The following is an 18,094-nucleotide window of genomic DNA, read 5'->3' as shown; positions in this document are numbered from 1 at the left end:
GGCTATATAAAGTATACTTGTATTTTTTAATTTATATTGAATTTTTGCCTCAAATGCTGCATAGAGTTTTATATGATGCACTAAATGCATTTTATATTTCAGTCCTAACTATGGACACCTATCACAAAGAGTGACATGGTAAAACCTTTGTACTTTTCTCTTTAGAAACCTGAAGAATAATGGCTTTGGTGACATGTCTAGGAGAGGAATTTGTGGGTATCTAAATATACTATTTCTCTGACAGCCTCCTTTGTGTATGCCAGCATCCTTCAGTCCTACCTCATATTCTGGTCATCACAGCAGTGGCCAGAGCTTGACACTAGAGGACACAGCAGTACATGCTTCTCACTCCTTCTCTTGGGTGAACATATATTTGGAGCATGCTCAGCTCTCAGAGCTACACATGAAACAAGGAGAGGGATAAATTCTTTAGGCTGCTTTAAGGAGGCAGAAACCAAGAGACATACTTCCCAGTGTAACCTTGAGGGACAGTTAGACAGCTTTGAGGAGAGTTATATAGGCTTTTATCTAAAAATTCCTATGAGATTGAGCATAGGTTGCCAGCATTGGTTGCCAGTTTGAAAACATATCCTCCTATTGTCTTCCCCTTTTCCCTGTTCTAGTCTTGTAGCTCACTGTTCCTGCTAGTTGGTATTATTTCCTCAAATGAGCTAGCTATAGACAGCTCGTGACTCAGAATGTACTTTCAGAAGCTACTAGTATTACCCATTACAAGAACTGCCAGATTGCTTTCCAGTGTATCTGCACTCTGATCGGAAGAGTTTGGCCAGCCTCCAACTTGTAGAACAGAGACTGGGTAATTTCAGAACTTCAGAGGGACACATTTTAACAAGGCTTTGCCTCTGCTTAGAAGGCACGCAGCTGTAGTTCCTGTGTAGAATCTGACACACGGGTCAGGGACTTTCTTTTTATGTTTACTTCAGTTACATGCCATGCTCACTATATAACAGTTCCCTGGAATATTTTTCCTCTCCTACTCATGGTTCATGACCTCTGATACATAGGTAGTATGCTTTTTCAGAAAAGTTCTACAACATGATTCTGAAAAGAATTGCTTCTTGGGACCTGTTACTATAGAAACATGATGTGATTATTCTTTTCTGGTGAAGGATGTTGCTTCCCTAAAGTCATCTTATACTCTAGAATATGCATTTGTTCTATCACACCATCACTTGGGTTTACTTAAGGGAAAAATTGAACATGTGTGAACATTAATGCTTATGTATGCATGTGACAACTCACTCTGTCAGCCTGCGTCAGAGTCTAGCCCTTTAGTCACTATAGTAGAGCATCTATCTCTCTTTGCATGGTCTTCCTGTAAAAGGAAGGCAACAGATACACATCTTCATGAAGTAAAGCACAAATCATGACCACTTGGGAGCAGGGAATGAGAGACACATTTTTTAGGGAGTGATGGTGCTTCTCAAATGGGAATGGCTTTTAAAATCTCATCTATCCTCTTCTGCTTCTGTTGTGGGAACAGGTAGTCAACACATACACTCCAGGAAAGAAGATTTGGCTGGAAGGCGTGGTGACCACCTCAGCTGGAGGCACAAACAATCTGTCAGATTCCTATGCTGCAGGATTCTTGTAAGTAATTGACATTTTCACTCCCAGGAACTTTTAGGAAAGGACAGTGAACTGTAACACACTCACTACTCGTGGCGAGGCAAAGCTCATTTCCAATGGAAAGTTTCCATCTGTCCATGTGTGAATGTATTTAACCTTACTTAGTCACTTCTCCAGCAGCTAGCATTTTGTCAGACATGAGCATTAGAGCACAGATGACATCTTGAGTAATTCCATAGTTCAGCCCACCATGGAGTCAGCAGCCTACACTCTCCCATCTTCATTTTACCATAGTTCTGGGAGTTAGGTAATAACAGGAATGGTTTTGTCCTCCAGAAACATGACTGGGGGTGGAGGTGGGGGGTCTAGAATGAGAGATGACTATGCTGCAAAGAATAATTATGCTGTGATAATTCTTTGATGAATATTGGATCTACTAAGAGCCAAGCACTGTCTGAAGTCCTTTAATACTTTGACAACCAATGAGATTAATGCTACAGTTGTAGTGGTGAGCCAGCGAGGCTAGTGTTGTCCTCAGATCACAGTGAAAGACGTTGAAAACCAGAGTTGAGGTAAGTTAGCTAAGGGAGCTCATTCAGCTAGTGGCAGAGATCAGACTCAAACCCAGACAGCCTTCTCCAGAGTCTAGCCTTTTCCCTATGCAGTAGACCACTTCTTTCTGTCTCCCATTCCTTCCTATGAAAGAAAACTGGTGGGTTTACAGAGGAATAAAAAGCTCCCTGAATGGAATTATCAGAAGGGTTTCGTAGAAAAGATGACATCCTGTGGGACATGGTAAGAGTGCCCTGATCTCCCCAGGTGGAGAGTAGTGGAGTTGACAGTGAGGTACCTCAGGCTGAAGAAACAGCATGGGACAGTAAGTAATGTGGAGGAGAGCCTTCTTTCAGCAGAGACAGAATGAAGGCAGACTGTGAAGGAAGAGGGTTTACACCAGATGATGGATGGTCCTGAAAACCATGTCAAGGAAATGAGGCTTCGTTCTGGGCGTATACCAAGCTATCAAAGAAGAGGTAATCAGATAAGTGTTTTAAAATTTAGACCTTGTCAGTATTATGATCAAGATCTCAGAAGGGATGAGAATATGAGTTTGAAGGCTACTGAAGAATGACTTGAGCCAGAAGCATAGAGCTCTGCCTGGCTCTCAGTGTCATATAGCCAGGACAAACCCCTCACAACAAGAGACTAGCCAAGTATTTTTTTTTCTGGTCTGTTGTGATCTTTTGGCCCAGGCTTTCTGGCTGAGCAATTCATAAACTGTAGCTTTGCCCTCAGCTATGTGTTTTGCTACTAACAGCTGTTTCTAATTAGATAGATGCAGCTCCTCTCCATCGAGACAGCTGCTTTAATACATTTGTGAAGAACAGGTCAGGCCAGCCAAGCAGATGGCATTTTCAGATGGAATAATGTCAAAGATACACAAAGATAATTCATGGTGTAATTCATGGTGTTACTTTGGGTCTTCTGTGTTTGTAACCTCAGCATCCTATATTGTGTTTCACAGAGAAGTCCAATAAGCATGGTTCAAATTAATGAAATGGAGTGAATCAGCATTTAATGCAGTGTTACTAAGAGGCTTCTTTCATAATATGCTCCCACTAGTTTGCTATGAATCCTGTTACAAGGGTGAAAAGCCAGGTTGGCAGTCAGTACTCAGGGGACCCCTTGGAATCAGTGCAGGAATGGCTTTTACTCAGCTCTTGCCATATGACTCTGCTTTGAGGTCCAGCGAATAGACCAGTTGTACTGAATGTTTTTACTCAAAGAATGATGTGAAGGTACCACAGACCTTCACAGAGGCAGTTGAAACAGAGATCTACCCTTGCATGAACATCAGTCAAATAGGTATCGATGTCTACATGGAACTGCAGATGAACATAGTTGTTGCTATATGGACTGTAGCTCAGATGACCAGCTCTTGGTTGGCAGAGGTCAGATGACCTAGTTCATTTTGTTCATGGTCCTTTTTCTTACTCCCTTGTCATCCATCCCATCTTAACCCCACTGGCAGCACACAGCGCTGCACTGTGTTCTTGAAGGTATCAAATTGTCTCCTAGAAAAATAATAGAGGTTTAACATTCTAAGGAGCTAGGGAGCATGTGAAAGATGTTTTTCCCCGGGACTGTCCATCTATCACATAACCATGAGCTTCCTAGGGTACATGCAGATGCACACATGAATCAGAAGTCTGCTACTGCAACTCAAGGAGAATGCCACCCTGTCAGTCTTCCGTTGGAAAATTACAAATTCACCCTGATAGGCTGCCGTGTCAGCATTAAGAGCATACAACAATACAAGTGGTGAAAAAGACACCTATGGAATGGGAGAATAGATACTTAACAAGTGAGCAGTGGGATGACTTTACACAGCACCAAGAGACAGCCTTGTGATGCTGTGCAGATGGGGCTGATGGTGGGGCGCATGCAGGCATGATCATGCATATATATTTCTTCTAGAAGATGAAACTCCATATTTGCTTTCATAGTTCATTATTAAATATAGACCTGATATCTCTGTGCTTTATAAACATGGCTAGAGCTCTGGTATGAGGCGTTCACCCACAGTTCTTACTGGAGTTCCACCATGGGCGTCTTTGGTAATCCATCTGCTACTGTGCCTCAGGATTAAAGCAAGAGCTGAACGTATTAGCCTGATTTCACAGGCTTGCCAAACTAATGAAAATAATAAAGGCAAGTAGCCTTGCCATGTGATGCTCTCAAAGTAATTTCACTTCTCTGGGTCACAGGGCCCCAGTGTGAACAAAACTAGCAGAGCAAACGTTCTGTTCCATCGTGCGCAGACTTTCCTCCTGATTTAAAGCTTCTTTTGTGTATGTTTTACTTTGCTTTGGGGTTTGGATTTGCAGCTCTAATTGCCAGTAAATGTGTTCATTTCTATGAGAATAAAATAAAATTGTAAATGTAAAAAAAGATTTGAAAATGTGAACATTATTTAACCATAATATAAAAATTAGAAATGCTCTTTATTCCAGCAAGGAAAAAATTTAATTCTAGAAGTCATGGGTTTGGAGACCCATATGGTTTCAGATTTGGGAAATCATAACTATGCATAATTTTTCCCATGTGCTAAATGGTGATTTTCAAAGTTTCTAGAATCTAATTTTATCCAGACAAATGTCAGCCTAAACAGTGTGGTGCACCTACAGCGTGCCAGGGAGTGTTGTGAGTATGTTTAAATGTGGTATGACTGTGGGCCTGTGACCCATGGGGAATGGTAGAGGTACGTGCGCATCACCATCCAGCAGACTGGCAGAGGGCACACATACAAAGGGCTCTGTGATGGCAGAAGGTGATACAGCTGACTGGGAGAGGAAGCACTAGCTTAGGAGATTAATGTGTGGTGAGAAACCAAACGGAAAGAAATGAGTCAGAGGAGAGTGGGTAGAAAATGCTAAGCAGGAGTTAAAACGTGGGAAACATGTAAAATGTGGGTCAGTACAAGGGAGCATGCTACACTGGCTACTCAAAAGTAGTTTTGTGTGACTTAGACCTGTGGAGAATGAAGTTTGAGGTAAAAGGTAAGATGAGTGATAGTTTCAGCAGAGGTAATACATCGAGCGAAAACCATAACTGCCAAGATTGATGAATGAATTGGATCTGTCAGTTACAGTGGCAGGGTCAGGGCATTTGGGAAGAGCTTAGACGGCAGGTTTTGAGGAGCATGCTGTGTGAAGTAGGCATTTTGCATAGTCAGGTATGAGAACATGGTCAATGCAGGTTTCCCATTGCACCACATATGTGAAAGCGATGTGCTTAATCCCTGAATAGTTTATCATGGCGTCGAAGAAGAACATGCTTACATGACTGTGACAGTGAAACATGAGGGGTCCAGACACTGAGGCTTGTTTTGGTACGTCATAGGCCCGTGCAGGGTAGAGTCCTTTGAAACGCGTATGTACTGTTACAGAGCAAGGAGACCAAGGATGCAAAGTGTACTGTGAAGTCCTGTGCTCTTATGTTTGTGGCCAGGGAGGAGGCACTGGGCTTCTACGTGCTGGCAGTGTTCATTTGTTTATATTCTAGAAGTAAAATATAAGTCATACGCTGTGATAGCTCTATGACCGTGAACAATTCATTTTATTCCCTTAGACTTCTTTTCCTGTAAAATAAGAGGTTAGATGTGATAATCTTTAAGATCTCTTACCTGTTCAGCACCTAAAATGATTTTCTCCTTTAAAGCATCAAGTAAAATCGTTGGTTCTGGTGGCGCTGCGTGTTGTAGCTACTCTTCCCAGTGCTTGTTAGATGCCATTTCAAAATGTGCTGATGTGGCTCTTCTTCTTCTTTTTCTTTTAGATGGCTAAACACTTTAGGAATGTTGGCCAATCAGGGCATTGATGTTGTGATACGACATTCGTTTTTCGACCATGGATACAACCATCTGGTGGACCAGAATTTTAACCCATTACCAGTAAGTGCTGGATGAAGTTCCCCGACTCATTTCCATATCATTCGGTTCTTTTCATCATTCCTTTTTCCACACTCGGAGACTTTTTTCTCCTTTTTCTATTGGCAGTCTCTCTCATAAATCAGACAGAGCATTCTTGTCTTTGATTTCATGGACCATTCCATGGGCTTTTGGCTTCATCACTTCTGCTTGCACACAGCACTTACAAAGACACACAGACACACATATATGTACGTACATTTATATGTGTATAATGCATAAACTTACTACTTTTACTTTAGCAAACTTTGTACAATTAAGATTCTACATCTTCTTGTGGCCTGTTTGAACTCTGCTTGAGAGTGAATTTTTCCAGACTGTTTTCTTTTAGTGCTAATGGGAGGCATTAGCTAACGTCAGATGCAGCGTGTTGGAAGCAGATGGGGGTGTTCACCAAGATCAGATACAACAGGAGCCCATCTCTGAGGGGAGGGATGAAGCACACTTAGAGTTAGATGTTGACCCCTATGTGACGATGACGATTTGTCCTGAGGCAGAGTTCTGAGTGACCTACTGCATCAACATCAGAGAAATCTCACTTAGCCCAGAAAAGCTGGTTTTTGCTTTTTTTCTTAGAAATATTACACAGATGATTCTTTTACATGGGTATCATATCGTGGTGCTTGTGGTAGGTCAAACTCCTCTCCCCATACCTGTGGTTGCCTTTGAGAAGATGTATCTGCTTTATTGGACAAGGACACTGAGGGTAAGACAGTAAGGGAGTGTAACACCAGCCCTAGACCAGGTCCTGGGCCTTGAGTTACGGCTGCCATGAGGACCCTGGGAATAAACTGCAGCAGTGCATGAGCGTGTGCTCCTGTCATTTGCCTCCATTACCTATCTCTACCCAACCTGTTCTACATTCCAAACCCCAAGTCAACAGGCCTTCAAGCCCAGGACAGGAATAGTGCAGCCCACAAGAATAGCATTCTCAAGTCTCAAAATTGAAAGCAATTGGCACATTGCTTTTATTCACAGAGCGAGAATATGTCTTGTAGTAAGTGAGGCTGAGGGAGGAAGGAGGGCGAGCTTACTGCTTAGAACCAGAGAGATTTAGCTTGTTTTCATGTATTTGTGTACATAAACCAAAATAATTTGAAAACTATCTCCAAGGCAGAAGTATTAAACAAACATAGATCATGTTTTCTATTTGGAATAAATATAAGGGTTTTGGGGGGTTTTGTTTGTTTGTTTGTTGGTTGGTTGGTTGGTTGGTTTTTTTTTAGCAACAGGAGTTCAGAAGGAAACAACAATGAGTAAATATTAGAATGTTATTATTCTCTTATACATATAGAATCCTAGATGTGAATACAAGAAGGGTTTTCTTACCATGCGGCAGGTAAGGAAAGAGATAACTGATGGTAAGAAGCCAGATATGCAGACTTCACAGAGCTTTTTAAGCGAGGCAAAGGCTAACACAAACCTTTCACGGCAGGAACTAACTCAGCATGTCCACAGAAACACAGAGTCACATGTGCCTGAGACACACAAGGAAGGAGGAGACTTGACAGAGGTGAAATAGGACGGAGTCAGATTGTTCAAGCCAGTTGTACTTTTAGTAGTAGTGAGAAAACAGTCACTGGAGAGTGTTAATCGGGGAAGTAATAATCACTCTACATCAGTGCATCGAGTAGCATTTTTAACAATGCAGGTAGTACTCGACAACTCACAAGATTCCTTTTTAATTTTTATTTAATTGTATTTGATGTATCAGCAGAACCGCAGTCCTTCCTTTGTTCTTCTTCCCTTCCTTCATTCAAATCCCATCCACTCACCTCATTTGCATCCCATTTGCTTACTGATAATTCCTGGCCCTGGATCTTTGCAGTGAGCCAAAAGGGCAGACAGAGATCCTGTGCAGTGCGGTGAGAAACGGAAAATGAATATGAGATCATTGTAGTTTATCCTAACTGCTCTAAATAAAGCCCATTGAGGTAAATAGAGCTTTATTAACTTTCCTGAAAACAATATGAAGCTAGAGCATAAATAGGTGTCTGAGATCAGAGAAGTCACAGTAGCCAGGACTCCGGGATTTTCTAGCTTGGAATTCTATTTCCTGTCTGCTATGCTGCACTATTTCCCAGAGCTCACTTGGGTGTCTCTGTTGTGCCTGAGGCAAATTCTGCCCTTGACTTGGGTCTGGAGATAAATAGGAGCAAAGGAAGCAAGCTGGTGCAAGATGGGTGTTAGAAGACTAAACAGGCCTCCTTTCTAGGATTAGACAACCTTTTGTGTGACTGTCCAGGACCATGGCCATGGACATTTAAGACCCAAACTTTCATGGTTTGATTCTCCCCAAATAAGAGTAACTGCTTGTGGCTTTCTTTAAAAGCAGAACATAGAAATCCCCAGCAGATACCTGATGGCCCCGAGCTCATATAAGCCTCTTAGATACGGAAACAGCGTCCATGTCCACGGGTGTAGCACAAAGACCCAAGTGAGCTGGGCAGCTATGGTTCGAGAGACATCAAGCTGTGCTTAAAGAAACCATATGTAAAAGTACTTAAAAGGTAGCACGCTCCTTTTTATCTTCCCTCATAGCAGATTCTGTACCTTATAAGTAGAAAACTCCACATCTGGGAGAGTGTCCTAAATGTCCCCTGCAAAGAATTTACAAGACAGACCAAGACGTTGCTGACTGGGCCCAAAGATGGGTCATGGAGCTGGACTTGAGGATCATATAGGTCACCATGTCAGACAGCTGTGGGTCTGACAACTAAATACTGCCAATAAAAACCTGTGGACTTTACATACTGTGCTGCTTCTTCAAGAGAGTTTAAGAGATTAGAGGATTAGTGAATTGTACTTGAGTTTCTCTGGAAAAATAAGTTTTTTCTACTCCCAGTCCTTCAAACCCAACTTAGTATATTTCAGGAAAGAATCTTATAAGCAAATTTGTTTCTGTTTTGCTGGTACTCTTGAGTAAATCCAGAGATGGCAAGCCTCTGGGCCTCGGGGCTCCTCAGGCCATACCCCATACACTCCTCCCCTTCCTCTTTAACTTTGCAGCTTTCCACCTCAGCTCTGACAGGCTTGTCCCAGTAGTACCTGTCAAAGGTAAGAGACAATAGCAGGATAGGACACTTTGAATGTGGGTTCTAGGAGTTAGGGTGAGGGAAAGTGATACAGAAGATTTTTAGGGCAGGGAAACTATTCTGAATGATAAACAATGGGTTCTTTATACGCCTATCCCAAACCACAAAAGGGACACTGCAAGCTAATCCTACTGTAAAATAGGGCTTTCCATGTCACAGATAGACGGTTACCAAATATGAAAGTTCCACTGACACTGATGAAGGTGAGAGATGCTGACAATGGAAGAGGACTTGAGGACAGCACATAGTGGCAGCTCTGTATCTGTGGGTCGGTTTTCGCTGGACCTGAAGTCTTCTCTATTACAACAGAAGTAGAGTGAGGAAGGGGAAAGCGGGGAGGGGCATGGGCAGAAGAAGAAAGGTTCTGCTCTGTTGTTCTGCTCAGGAAATAACGTTTCAGCTGCAGTCCTTGTTCCTCTGTGGTTGTCTGGTAGCAAAGTGGCACATCCTCCTGCTGTGAGACTCTCTTCCTCCTGAGGAAAGAGCACATTTTAGTTAAGCCATGCATTGTCATGGGCTCCCACCCTTTCCCCTGATGGCCCCGCCATTGGGAAAGAAGTGACATGTGAGTCTCCACAGCTAAGCAATCAGTTGTGAGCTCCCTTGGGAGTAGACGATGTTTGTGCAGAAGAGTTCTGCACATTCAGTGGACAGAGTCCAGACCCCACCAACCAGGGCACTTCTCCTCCTAGAGGGTTTTGGAATTCAGCTTGTTGCTTTTTTTGAGAGTGTGATTTACAGAGCTTTCAGGGAGAGGAATGGGGAATTACTAGTCAGCATCTTCCTAGCTCCCACGCTAGGACAGCAAAAAGAGTCTTTGCACAAATATAATTCAATTTTAAAAAATAAAAAGAACTCTGAGTTCCATCACCATTGTGTGGATGTACAGATAATAAGACATGGTGTCCCATGTTCAGAGCCAGTAGCCACTGTGTGTTTGTGAGATTCCAGGTCAGTCCTGTTTGGAGACTAGTGTAAGGAGCTCTAGAAGGTTGTCTTAAGAGTTCCACTCTGGGCATAGTGGGGCAGCTGTGTACTGGCAGCACTCATTTCTGCTTCTTGTCCTTGATGAGTAACAACAAATATTCACCAGCCCTGTGCACATCCACTGAACACTCTCTGTGTACATTGTTCCTGAGTACAATCATCAGTCATGGATTAGAGCACTGCTAAGTATTCCATAATGAAATTAAACCTATGGTTGCAGTCACCATAGCAACATATTCAGAGCCAAGCCATCACTGTTCAGATGTCATTTAGCTTTTGGAAAGATGCTCTGCCTTTTACTATTGTCTGGCTTGCTTGGTTACCTGTCATTTAATTCTAGAACAAGTTGTTCGTTAAGTATCCCGTCTTTCTTTTTCCCCCTTCAAGATGTTGGAGGCGGTTACCCTGTTATGCACAGCATAGCTGAGATACAAACACGGGCTCAGCTCGGTGTACCCTTTCTTCAGAAGGAACACCCCATTGCAAACCCATACCCCAGTGTTGCTGAGACTTGAACCACCCAAACAGGGAGCAACACAGCCTAGAACTGAGACAAGATTTGTGGGTTCTAGTTCTACTATTACTCACATGTGTCTTTGAGTTCTGGCTTCCCTTTGATTGAGTTGAAGTGAGGATAAACTGCCTCCCGTGTGAACCTCCACAAGTCATTTTGAGAGAATCATTTAAAGCATACGATTTTGCTTTTACATTTACATGAGGTATAGACAATTATTGAATGGGACTATATCTCAGAGCGAGAAAATTGCCGGCATATTTTTATTCCTTCTTTGTAGACTTTTTGTTGCTGCAATCAATAATATTATTTTTTAATCTGAAAAAGGAGATCTTTATTTTTAAAGGCTGAATGAATTACAGTCTGCCTTTAAAATATTCAAGTTAACATAAATCTCCACCTATGTATGTTCCATTTATTCATAGGGACTTATTACACTCATCATACTGCTGAACTCTGTGCTGAAGGCAGCGTCTGACTTCAAGAAGCTGGCACCACAGATACAGACAGATGTTAGGTAGATTTAAAGGGACTATGGCAAAAGCCATTTTAAAGGATAGGAAAGAAAAAAGTCTGACTGGTGAAGGCAGCAGGAGCTACCCAGGAAGGGTTTGGGGAGAGGCAGTGCCTAGGTAGATCCTCAGCAAGTGGCCAGTTTGGGGTTGGGGAAGAGCATCTAAACACAAGTGGTCACATACATGGAAGCACTCAGTTTCCACTGAGCCATGGAAGATGAATTATGAATAATTACCTCAGAAAGTTTTTCCCATTGCTGTCCCATGGCCACACAGGGTGTGTGAAATTGAAGAACTCAAAGGCTAAAAACCTGGAGGTGGTGTGGCAGGGAAGGTACAAACCCAGATAAACTAGCCTGTGACCTGTTTCTTGGTGTGACCTTTCTTCTCTCTCTTCTTTCCCGTGGGATCCATCAGGAACATGAAAGAAGTAAAGTGTACCTGCTTAGGGGTAGCTGTGATGTGAAATTCAATCCTGTCATTAGGGGCCCTAACAAAGACTTTTCCATGTGCAGCCTTCTTTGTGGGAGCCTGCTGCTGCTGAGAGAAGGGCAGACTTGGCTGTGGATCAGTCACTGGGACTCAGGCTACCTCCATCATTGGCCAGAGCACCGGGCCGCATGCCCAGTGAACATCGAACATCGCTAGCTTCTTTTCTCCTCTGTGTCTCTTAGCCCAGCTCTGAGCTCAGAGGCTTGCTCTGCACCGGCTGACCAGGCAGGCAGCAATTGACTATTCATGCCTTTACATGCAAGCTTCTCTGATTATTTTTCTGCCCATCCTCACCTCTTTTTCTACTTATCAACTTGAGCAATATGCACAGTTCGTCAACAACACACACTAGTGTTTGTAACAGCTCACCCCTCTGGGAAGTAGTAACAGCTCTGGGCGTGGAGCACATGAGGCTCAAAATGCAACACTGTGATTTTCTAGTCACATAAGCCTTTATTTCCTCTGTGAAAGTGGGCGATAACTGCCGAGGTTGGAGAGCAGGAAATATTGGAATTTACTTCTTCAAATACTGACTTTGAGATCAGCCTGAACAACCTTCCCATTTACCCCCTATATGTACTTGAAATTACTAGAAAACCTCAGCAGACATCAGTTTCCCCCTTCCCTACAAGAGCAGAGCCCATCTCAGAGGGTTATAAAGGAGTGTATGAGCCAGGGTATATGCATCTCTCACCCTGTCATAAATACTCAATGATTGCCAAGGGCTTTGTTTATGAAGGGACTTTGTAATGTATAAAATTGTAAGTCACAATAATAGGTCTTAACAATAACATGAATGTAACTGTGGTGAGACTCTTTGAGTATTTGTATAGATCTATGGAAATAGATTCAAGTAATAATGAATGAAATATGAAATGAAGATTTTTAAAAATTAAATTGCCAGAAAATTAAAGAAAAAAAAGAAAACTGCAGTTCCTGCAGATAGTTAAACACAAACTAATAATTCTATTTTCTTTTCCTCCTGCAAAGATGCTGCCTAACTTCCAGTGAAAGCAATTAAGGCCGTGACAGGGCTACAGTGCTAATGCTAACACCTTCCTGTGGTATTTATGCATGACCCAGTGTAAATCACTGAGTAGTAACAATTGAGAGTCTCCCTCTACCATCAGCCATTTATATTGTCCCCAGATTGAAATATGGAGAACACAGCTACTGCAGATTGTGTAGCATCCTAAATAAATCAGAGAGAAGCAACCACAGCATCACTGTGTCTGAGTTTAGGAGCAACCTGCAGATGAAGGTGAACAAGGGCAGCTCAGGACTAAGATCCAGATCTCACCTAAGCTGGTCAGCTTGCCAGACCATGAACAATTAGCTAAAGTAATCAGACCAGAAAGAGAGAGGAAAGAAAAAAAGATAGAAAGGGGTGGAGAAGGGGAGAAATGCCCTTTAGATGGTCACAAGGCTTTCTGGTGAGTGTCACAGAGAGACAGACTTAAGGTTATTTCACCAAAGACACTGTTTTTGTGAGAGAGATTCTGGGAACCAACAAGAAGATCCTGATTACTGACTGTTAGAACCCAAGACAACATGTCTTTTTCTTAAGTCTGTTTATATGTTTTAGTAGCTATTAGTTTTAAATGAAAATTATTTCTAGAAATAGAACAGCGTGGCTTCAGCACTCAGCAGGCATGTGCACACACACACACATACACACACATTATTGCACACAAACACACATGCATGCACATGCACATGAATGCATACACACATGAATATTCATATGCACAGGCACACACACATGCTTGCACATACATGCATAAAAATTAGGGCAGAAAGGTGGTTAAAGACATGGTTATAAAAGCATGGAAACAGAAGTAAATGTAAATCCTGGTTTAAGTTATTTAAATATACCTCACAATTTATAAGTTCTCAGAACTCTAACAGCCACTAAATACTTCTGTCATTAACTCTGAACTCTTTAGCAATGTTTTATTTCATCTCAGATTTGGTTTTAAGCACATCAAGGACTGAGCAAAATACAATGTTTTCACTCATTCTGGACATGAGAATTAGTGGAGTGAAGGCTGTGAATAGGGATATGGAGTCTAAGAAGTCACTTAAACTTCCTGCTTCCTATGTGACATATCCTGCCCATTTGTGACTCTTCTCATTCAGAATAGACATCTTCTCAATGTCCTGACCACTCAAAACCAAAATCTGTGAAATATTAACACAATATACACTCAGCAGGAAAGGCTACATAGCACACTAAATTAATGCTAAGACTCTTTACCTAAAGTTCCTTTAGATTTATTTTCTCTGCTGGTAACATAGACCAAACTTTATCAACTGATTTAAAGAGCTCCCAGCTCCTTCAACCATTATCAAAAAGTTAACTATGAAAGTGACTTAGGCATCTTCATTCAACAAATCCATGGAAGTTTGCATTTTTCCTCTCCTAAAGTTTCTCAGAATTGACTCTCCCTAGAGATGGGGCAAGTTGAGTTCATCTTTCTATTTAAACAGCTATTGAATGTGAAGGGGAAGGGACACAGATATTATTTCACCACAAAAACAAAATAGCATTGGAAGTTGTGTGTGTGTTTGTGTGTGTGTGTGTGTGTGTGTGTGTGTGTGTGTGCACACGTGCGCATGTACATGTGTGTGTACATTTGCATGCATGCAAGTATATGGAGAGGCTAGAGGTCAACCTTGGGTACAGTTCCTCAGGAGACACCTTGATTTATAGAACAGGTCTCTCACGAGTACCTGAGGCCCATAATTAGGTCAGGCTGGCAGGCCAGGGAGCTCCAATTACTCAACTCTTTCAACAGCCTCAGCACTGGGAGTAAAAGCACACTATCATGCCTGGCTTTTCACACAGGTCCTGGGAATCGAACTCAGGTCCTTATACATCCACAACCAGCATTTTACCAACTGAATTATCTCCACAGCCCATTGTTTTGTTTTTTAATAACAACTTTATGGAGGGGCTAAGGAAATTATTCCATTGCTTGCTGTATAAGCATAAGGACCTGTGTTCACATCCCTAGAACACACATGAGAGCCTGCAGCTCCAGCTCTATGTAGCAGAGACAGAGGTCCCAGAGGCTTACTGGCCAGCGTAAACTCCAATGAGAGACTGCCCCAAAAAGTAATGTTGAGAATGATTGAGGAAGACATTCCAAAACCAACCTATGGCCTTTGCATTTTCCTCCACAGGCAGGCACATTCACATCCACACGTGCACACATGCATACACCACACATTTTTAGTATACTTAATATATACATACAGATGTGCAATCTAAAAAGATGACTCAGGCTTATTGGTAGTTATTCCTCATTCTGTCTTTCTCCTGATTCTGCACATCACTAATCTATTTTCTTCTAGAATTTTCATATAAATAGATTGTGCTGTGTGTGGCCTTTTATAACTGGCTTCTTTTGCTTAGTATAATATTATAATGTTAATTCATGTTGTAGCATGTATCATATTTTATTCTCTTCTATTACTGAATAAGACCCTATCAATCTTCTCTAGAGGAATAGAATTTATAGAATTAGTGTGTGTGTGTGTCTGTGTATGTGTGTTTATAATGCTTTAAAAAATTGTTTATTTTTTATTGGATATTTTATTTACATTTCAGATGTGATCTCCTTTCCCTATTACCCCCCCCACCCAGGAAGCCCCTATCCGATCCCCCTCCTCCTGCTTCTATGAGGATGTGCCCCCACCCACCCTCCAACTCCCACCTCCCCACCCACGAATTCCCCCATACTGGAGAATCCAGCCTTCACTGGACCAAGGACCTCCTCTCCCACCTATGCCCAACAGTGCCATCCTTCTGTACATATACAGCTGTAGCCATGAATCCCTCCATATGTGCTCCCAGGCTGGTGGTTTAGACCCTGGGAGCTCTGGTTGGTTGGTATTGTTGCTCTCTCCATGGGACTGCAAACCCTTTCAGCTCCTTCAGTCTTCTCTCTCACTCCTCCATTGGGAACCCCATGATCAGTTCAATAGTTAGCTGTGAGCATCCACCTTTGTATATTTCAGGCTTGGGCAGACCTCTAAGGAGACAGCTATTTCAGTCTCCTGTCAGCAGGCACTTCCTGGCATCCACATCAGTATTTACCTCTGGTGACTGCACAAGAGATGGATACCAGGGGGAGCAGTCTCCAGACAGCCCCTCCTTCCGTTTCTATCCCCACTTTGTCTCAAGATTTGCTCCCATGAGTATTTTGTTACCCTTCTAAGAAGAACCAAAGCACCCACACTTTGGCCTTCCTTGTTCATGAGCTTCATGTGGTCTGTGAGTTGTATCTTGGATATTGCGAGCTTTTGGTCTAATATCCAATTATCAGTGAGTGCATACCATGTGTGTTCTTTTGTGATTGGGTTACCTCACTCAGGATGATATTTTCTAGTTCCATTTATTTGCCTAAGCATTTCTTGAATTCATTGTTTTTAATAGCTGAGTAATACTCAATTGTGTAAATGTACCGCATTTTCTGTGTCCAATCCTCTGTTGAAGGACATCTGGGTTCTTTCCAGTTTCTGGCATTTACAAGTAAGGCTGCTGTGAACATAGTGGAGCATGTGTCCTTGTTATATGTTGGAGAATCTTTTGGGTATATACCCAGTAGTGGTATAGCTAGGTCCTCAGGTATGTCCAATTTTCTGAGGAACCGCCAGACTGCTTTCCAGAGTGGCTGCACCATCTTGCAATCTCACCAGCAATGGAGGAGTGTTTCTCTTTATCCACATCCTTGCCAGCATCTGCTGTCACCTGAGTTTTTGATCTTAGCCATTTTGACCAGTCTGAGTTGGAATCTTGGGGTTATTTTGAATTGCATTTCCCAGATGACTAAGGATATTGAACATTTCTTTAGGTGCTTCTTAGCCATTCAAGTTTCCTCAGTTGAGAATTCTTTGTTTAGCTCTGTACCCCATTTTTAATAGGGTTATTTGGTTGTCTGGAGTCTAACTTCTTGAGTTCTTTGTATATATTGGATATTAGTCCTCTATCAGATGTAAGATTGGTAAAGATCTTTTTCCAATCTGTTGGTTGCCATTTTGTCCTATTGACACTGTCCTTTCCTTTACAGAAGCTTTGCAATTTTATGAGGTCCCATTTGTCAATTCTTGATCTTAGCTCATAAGCCATTGGTGTTATGTTAAGGAACTTTCCCCCTGTATCTGGGTATTCCAGAGTCATCCCCACCTTCTCTTCTATTAGTTTCAGTGTATCTGGTTTTATGTGAAGGTCCTTTATTCACTTGGACTTGAGCTTTATACAGGAGATAAGACTGGATCGATTTGCATTCTTCTACATGCTGACCTCCAGTTGAACCAGCACCAATTGTTGAAAATGCTGTCCTTTTTCCACTGGACAGTTTTAGCTTCTTTGTCAATGATCAAGTGACCATAGGTGTATGGGTTCATTTCTGTGTCTTCAATTCTATTCCATTGATCTTCCTGCCTGTCTCTGTACCAATACCATGCAGTTTTTATCACTGCTGCTCTGTAGTACAGTTTGACGTGAGGGATGGTGATTCCCCCAGAAGTTCTTTTATTGTTCAGAATAGTTCTCTATATCCTAGGTTTTTTTTGTTATTCCAAATGAATTTGTAAATTGCTCTTTCTATCTCTATGAAGAATTGATTTGGAATTTTGATGGGTATTGCATTGAATCTGTAGATTGCTTTTGGCAGGATAGCCATTTTTACTAAGTTAATCCTGCCAATCCAGGAGCATGGGAGATCTTTCCATCTTCTGAGATCTTCTTTAATTTCTTTCTTCAGAGACTTGAAGTTCTTGTTATACAGATCTTTCACTTTCTTGGTTAGATTCACACCAAGGTATTTTATATTATTTGTGACTATTGTGAAGAGTGTCATTTCCCTAGTTTCTTTCTCAGCCTGTTTATCCTTTGAGTAGAGGAAGGCTACTGATTTGTTTGAGTTGATTTTATATCCAGCCACTTTGCTGAAGTTATTTATCAGGTTTAGGAGTTCTCTGGTAGAAGTTTTAGGGTCACTTAAGTATACTATCATATCAACTGCAACTAGTGAAATTTTGGCTTCTTCCTTTCCTATTTGTATCTTTGACTTCCTTTTGTTGTCTAATTGCTTTGGCTAGGACTTCCAGTACTATACTGAATAGGTAGGGAGAGAGTGGGCAGCCTTGTCTAGTGCCTGATTTTAGTGGGATTGCTTCAAGGTTCTCTCCATTTAGTTTGGTGTTGGCTGTTGGTTTGCTGTATATTGCTTTTACTATGTTTAGGTATGGGCCTTTAATTCCTGATCTTTCCAAGACTTTTACCATGAAGGGATGTTGAATTTTGTCAAATGCTTTCTTAGCGTCTAGTGAGATGATCATGTGGATTTTTTTCTTTGAGTTTGTTTATATAGTAGATTGCATTGATGGATTTCCGAATGTTGAACCA

The 18,094-nt window shown here is 41.8% G+C and overlaps 1 protein-coding gene across 4 annotated transcripts in view; it reads left to right on the top strand.

The window, feature by feature from the left end:
- Window positions 1-18,094, top strand: part of Hpse2 (heparanase 2 (inactive)) — a 574,766-nt gene that overhangs the window by 440,327 nt on the left and 116,345 nt on the right. For all 4 annotated transcript variants that reach the window (XM_034509671.2, XM_076921673.1, XM_034509663.2 and 1 more), the window contains 2 exons: window positions 1,505-1,611; window positions 5,926-6,040. In XM_034509671.2, the coding sequence (XP_034365562.1) occupies window positions 1,505-1,611; window positions 5,926-6,040 (222 nt within the window). The remainder of the gene's footprint in view (window positions 1-1,504; window positions 1,612-5,925; window positions 6,041-18,094) is intronic.

Source organism: Arvicanthis niloticus, chromosome 1 (assembly GCF_011762505.2).
Source record: "Arvicanthis niloticus isolate mArvNil1 chromosome 1, mArvNil1.pat.X, whole genome shotgun sequence".
Taxonomy (NCBI): Eukaryota; Metazoa; Chordata; class Mammalia; order Rodentia; family Muridae; genus Arvicanthis; species Arvicanthis niloticus.
This window is presented reverse-complemented; position numbering and strand designations above follow the sequence as displayed.